General features: G+C 37.1%; 1 protein-coding gene and 1 long non-coding RNA gene across 4 annotated transcripts in view; one reads left to right on the forward strand and one right to left on the reverse strand.

Moving 5' to 3' along the window:
- The window catches only part of Myoz2 (myozenin 2), a 28228-nt gene extending 27582 nt beyond the window's left edge, over positions 1–646 (forward strand). The window contains exon 6 of the mRNA XM_008846042.3: positions 227–646. Within this exon, the coding sequence (XP_008844264.1) occupies positions 227–461 (235 nt within the window). The 3' untranslated portion in view covers positions 462–646. The remainder of the gene's footprint in view (positions 1–226) is intronic.
- LOC103744304 overlaps positions 1–5965 on the reverse strand; it is a 63885-nt gene that overhangs the window by 29695 nt on the left and 28225 nt on the right. Inside the window, exons 2-4 of one of the 3 annotated variants that reach the window (XR_607700.2) lie at positions 3403–3552; positions 3251–3312; positions 71–104 (exon numbers count right to left, since the gene is read on the reverse strand). This is a non-coding gene — a long non-coding RNA (uncharacterized LOC103744304). Of the gene's footprint in view, positions 1–46; positions 105–3250; positions 3313–3402; positions 3553–5965 lie in introns of all 3 variants that reach the window. The other 2 variants (XR_003851565.1, XR_003851566.1) reach the window with 2 other exon arrangements.

Raw genomic sequence — 5965 nt, forward strand, 5'->3', positions numbered from 1 at the left:
AAATAAGAGTACATACAAAGAAGCTTTACAGTAACTTGTCAGATACCTGTTTTTCCATCAAGGCACTGACCTTCCATAAAAATGCTTGATTCAAAAGCCCCAATCTGAAAAATATCAATAGAAGACAATAATAAACACTATAAAATTGTGAATGAAACTGTTTGTATTTTCTGACAAATAAAATTGAATATTAACTATTACTTGCTTTTCTCTTTGATTCCTATAGAGTTGCCACTCCATTCGGAGGTTTTGAAAAAGCATCAAAAATGGTTAAATTCAAAGTTCCAGATTTTGAGCTACTCCTGCTAACAGACCCCAGGTTCATGGCCTTTGCCAACCCTCTTTCAGGCAGACGGTCCTTTAACAGGACTCCAAAGGGATGGATATCTGAGAATATTCCTGTAGTGATAACAACTGAACCTGCAGAGGACACCACTGTGCCGGAGTCAGACGACCTATAAGAAGAACGGTGGACAGGCCGCAGAAAGCTCTGAATAGAAAGTTGCTCTTATTCTACCTATTGGCAAAGCCACTAAGTTGTTCAATAGTATAATAATTTAATAGCAATTAAGTGACTTTCATTTTGTGGCATTTAACTTGAATCTCAGCTCAAATACTAATGCACAATTAAATTCTTATTTTGAAAAACCTTTAACTCACTTGTGTTCATTCATAACTTTATTTTCACATACTTTGTAACAATATAACCTATTCATTGGGAAGGCTCAGATGGACATTGACTGACAAAAGTTTTGTTTCATTTAATATGAGTTATTTCAGAAACTTTAAGTAGAATCCAGAGTCAAAACACAGATTAAGATATGTAGGCTCAGCAGAGTTTTATTTGAGGCATGAAAGTTCTGTGGTGGTTTACAGATGTTATTGCTGGAGAAGAGGGCTGAGTACTTCCTGTCTGGAGACCATGGTAAAACAGAATGTCTGGATAATGTCTTCTCATTACCCATTAGTACAATTATAAACTTCTATGTCTTTTTGAAATGTTTTAAACTTTTTTTTTTTTTCGTCTTTTTGAGACAAGGTCTCCCTGTAGCTCCAGCTGGCCTGGAACTCACTAAGTAGGCCAGGCTGGCCTTGAACTCACAGAGATCCATCTGCCTCTGCATCCCAAAAGCTGGGATTAAAGGCATATGCCACCACACCTGGCTAATTATTGATATTTTTTAGTTTGACTGAGCTGTTTAGTATTCAGAAGACTGAGAGATGGTGATAGAAGGAAGAGATCTAATACTACTACAGTTTTAATGACTAATGTGTACTTATAATTCAGATTCCTCAAATCTTAATGCAGTGTATTAAGTTTAACTTTATACATTTTAGAAGAGCCACAACGATAAATAAACAAACGTATGAGCAAGTGTATAAAATCTGAATTTGCAGCTTTCTTTCCTAATATCTAGTAAAATCCAAATTGAGTACTAGGGAATTACATACTATAAAGTACAACCAAAGAGTAGAAGAGCACAAAGGTTCTGAAAGCAATGTAAAGTGTACCTATCACAAAATAACTGAAGATGCTTGTTAAAAAAAAAATGTAAGTTAAAGACATATCTTAAAATATGAGTGAGACAGTATGCAATACAGAATTTATAAACATCAATTCCTCCTATTTTAATTAATTTAAAAGGTCTGTGAAGGCTGGGGATACAGATCAATGGTAGAATACTTGTTTAACGTACACGAGGCCCTGGGGTCAAGCCTGAGTACTGCAACTCTTATAATAACAATGGTAATAATCTATACCGAATAATGATCACAACCACTGATTCTGGGCAGACTACTTGGTGTGGTTGCTCACACCTGTCATCCTAGGCCGAAGCAGCAGAGTCACCCAAGAAGAGAGAAAAGAAAGAATAAAAAAAAAGTTCTGTGGTAGGGATTTATAGCAAGTAGATACTTTTAATGAAATTGAACTTTTATTGCAGTATTTCACTTATGCCCAAATTGTTAAATTATATGATCATTGCCACTTTGTTTAAGGAGCCCAGCAATGAAATTAAATATGTCAGTTATAGAACATTGCTCCCCAATATCATAAAAGTCTTTCAAAGAGGAGACTCTTAGGTGACTTCTTCAGATTGCGTAGGAAACAAAGAAAGAGCCCTCTGTTCACTTCTGCATTTCTTTCCTAAAAATGTCTATTAGCTTTTGCTCAGCTGAAATGCCAAAATTTCACTCTGGTTGCTATGCAGTTTAGAATTCAAAAGGAATTTTGAAAGGTTTTTCATTGACCTGAAAAACAGCTAAGTCTTTCAGAGTCAGAAGAAATAGAATAGTCTTTTTAGAAGTGCATAAAAACTGTGGTATTTCCCCCCACAGACTTTGAATACATGGAATATGGGGAAACAAGAAATAATATCAAGATAAAAAAACAAAGAAATAAAAATAGCACTTGTTGATAAACTCTAATAAACATTAGGCATTTTGAACACTGATTCACAAGGCAATTATATACCTTAACAATTATTCTGTAAGGCAGGGATTATAAATGATCTCAACTTTATAAAAGAAACAGCCTCAGAGAACTGGCATGAGTTGAAGTGACTTTCACTCTCACAGGCAGGACTTGGTGACTTTGCTCTAAAACGTGCTTTTTTTAAAAAAAAAAAAACATTTTACTTTTTCTAATTTTTATTTTATGTGTATGAGTGTATTATTGCCCACATGCATGGAAGCGCACCCATGTCATGCAATGCTCACAGAGGTCAGAAGAGGGCATCAGAATTGGAGTATGGACAGTTGTTAACTGCCATGCGGGGTGCTAGGAATTGAACCTGGGTCCTCTGCAAGAGCAGTCAGTACTCTTAACCACTGAGCCGTCTCTCCAGCCCCTAATATGTACATTCTAAGGACACATGCTTATAACAGTTTTCAGAAAAAAATTCAAACTTAAAATACTTTTATTATATTTAGACAAAGAACCATGTTTTATTAGAGTTAAGCAAATAATATTTACCTTTATTGTTTCATTATATTTAGACAAATAAGGTTTTTAGACAAGTAATAATTTTATTTCATTATATTTAGACAAATGATTTTTTTAAAATTTTCCATTATCTAATTTTGGTCAAATATAGTGGTGATGATCTCAGTAATTTTGTGTTCATTGACACGCAGGCATTCGTAACTATAAAGGCTGAACTTTCAGATGGCTGCAAGTTGAACTATTAAGCCAAACAATATGCGTATTAAGTTTGAAATAGGAGAAGCACAAAGGTTCACTTGGACTAACCGTGTTCATTTCTGCCCGGCACGCTGTGCTTCCTTTAGATCTGCGTGATCTTCCTCTCATTCCTAAGGAAAAAGAAGGAAGAATGAGAGTAGGGAAAGGACTCTGACATCGTAAGCAAACACTGAAAGAAACCGTCTATTGTAGCAACCTACCAAGACCATTCTTTCAAACGAAAAAGTTTCGAGGAAACTTCCAATTTCCATCACATTGTTCAACAGAATTCAGTGTTATGAAACAGCACCTCCTGTTTTATTTAAGTCCGTTTCTTTGTACCTCAGTGGTAGGGCTGATCAGTAGGTCACCTGTCCTTAAACAATAATTACAACTGATTAATAAGTATGTGATCAATCCAAATACTATCCTTGGCTTTCAATTCCCTACTCCCTCTAATCATTTCTCGAAGTTAGTATGTTCTTTCTGAAATCAGCATGTGAAGGACTTGGCAAATAAAATATGTCAGCCAAAATGGCCATATTTTGAATCCATTTACAATTTCACATTTTCTAAATAGACCCAGTTATAAAAATTTTAGTAGCTTGGAAGAAGAGGGGGACAATTAAAAGCCTCCAATCAAATGTGGAGCACAATGTCCAGCTGGGAGTATGGAAATAACATCCTGAACACTTCAACCCGGGGCACAGCTGAACCCGCAGACCTATTAATTCTGGAATTTCCTCACTCTGCTGCTTGTGCAGGATTAAAAACTACATGACCTCATCCAAGTTCTTTAGTAACAACACTTCTTTCTCAACCTTGGAAAGTATTGCTTCGAACAGCCGTGTTCTTATGAAAAGCGTTTTTGCTGTCCACGTGAGGCTCTTGTAAGAAAGGGCAGCCCAGTTTCTGTGAGAGCAGAAGGGCAGGCTTCTGCGAACAGAACCAGCAAGGGCAGTCCCTCCCAAGCCGTGTCCCTCCCAAGCCACCGATCACGCACTCTGCAAGTACTCAGAATAACACTGCAGATGCTAGAACGCTTTTTAAAAAGTAAAACAACAAAATTAAAAACTAAAATTCAATGGCTAAAATGAAATGGAACTAGATTTTAAAAGTGTGTATTCCTATTTGAATTCGATTTCAACCAGGATATAAATATCCCCTGACTTCTCAAGGTAATGTGAATCTAAAATGAAAATTCAGTACACAGGGACAAAGAGTGGCAATAAAACTACTTTTAAGCATTTATAAAACTGGCATAGTGGTTCACACCTATACTGCAGAGGTGGAGGCAGGAGGATCAGAAGTTCAAGGTCATCTTTGATTACAGAGTGAATCTGAAGGCAGCCTGGCCAGCCTGGTCTACAGAAGACTTTGTTTCAACAAATAAACAGAGATTATAGTTCAGATACGAACAAGAATGTAGTGATTATCCTATAATTTTTATGTCAAACAGGTACTTTATTTCTGAGAAAACTGCCTAGAACACACTGCATAGATACATCTTATCTATTTTTGAAAATAAGGCTATTACATTCACTTTCTACTATCTCAGCAAATGAACATTCAGGGTTACAATTTACAATGTATTTTTACAGTAATAATATCTCCCATTATACACATTTGATCATATTTAGATGCCTTCCCCTATCTGCACGCCTCTTATAGCAGCCACAGACCATATTTCATAAACCTGTTAAATATGTTTAGACCTATCAAACCAAGTTCGTGTCCAAATGTCCTTCAGTGTGTATCCATCCACTGAAGCCTAGTTAACTTATTCAGTCTCACATTCTTAGAGAAAACTAACTCTTGCTTTCCCAGTAGTTATTGGTTGCCAATATAGTTCCTTAGCTAAGGCTGGGGCTTCTTCCCCACTTCCCCACTGTATGCTGAGATCTTGTCTGGCTTGAGGTTGCATGGGTCTTGCTCATGCCATTACACTTGCTGTAAATTCATAGGAATAACTTCCCAGGTATCTGTAACTATGTTTCCTTGTGGTCATCCACCACCTTTAGCTCTTACAATCTTTCCGCTCCCTTATGCAGTGGCCACTGAGTCTTGGTTGGCAGAGGACTGAATTGGTGTCCTATTCAGAGATAAGAACTCTGCAGCCTCTTATTCTCTGAACTTTGGCCAGTTGTGGGTTTCTATGTTAATCACTATCTGTTGCATGAGGAAGCTTCACTGGCGAGAGCTAGAAGATGCTTTGATAGTCTTTCTTCCCCATATGCTCCCTGAGCCTTCCGTGTACAGGTTGCATTGTAGATGTGCCACTTAGAGCTTGGCACCTCACAGACACTTACTCTCTGTTTGATCAGTTGTGGGATTTTGTAAGTCTCCATCTGTTGCAAATAGAAGCTTATATGAGGGCTGCAGAGATGGCTCAGCAATCAAGAGCACTGGCTGCTTCTGCAGAGGACCTGGGTTCTGTTCCCAGCACCCACACGGTGGCTAACAACCATCCGTAACTCCAGTTCCAGAGGATCCAATGCCCTCTTCTGACCTCCATGGGCACTGCACGACACAGATGCAGACAATACACTCATTTTGTTACTGTTATTATGTCTCACAATTATTAAAAAAAGAAAATGAGAATGTAAAAGATGTTAAAACAATATGGGAATGGAGATATTTTCCAAAATAGAAAAAAATTAGAAAGTCTACGGAAGTGCTAAAGGTCTGTGCAGCTTTGTTATGATATATAAAGGATGAGACAAAAATAATATACACATAATTTTAAAATTTCTAAGGTCATAGTTTAGTCAACTTGTTTAAGGA

The sequence above is a fragment of the Nannospalax galili genome, unplaced genomic scaffold (genome assembly GCF_000622305.1).
Source record: "Nannospalax galili isolate Female #2095 unplaced genomic scaffold, S.galili_v1.0 scaffold142, whole genome shotgun sequence".
Taxonomy (NCBI): Eukaryota; Metazoa; Chordata; class Mammalia; order Rodentia; family Spalacidae; genus Nannospalax; species Nannospalax galili.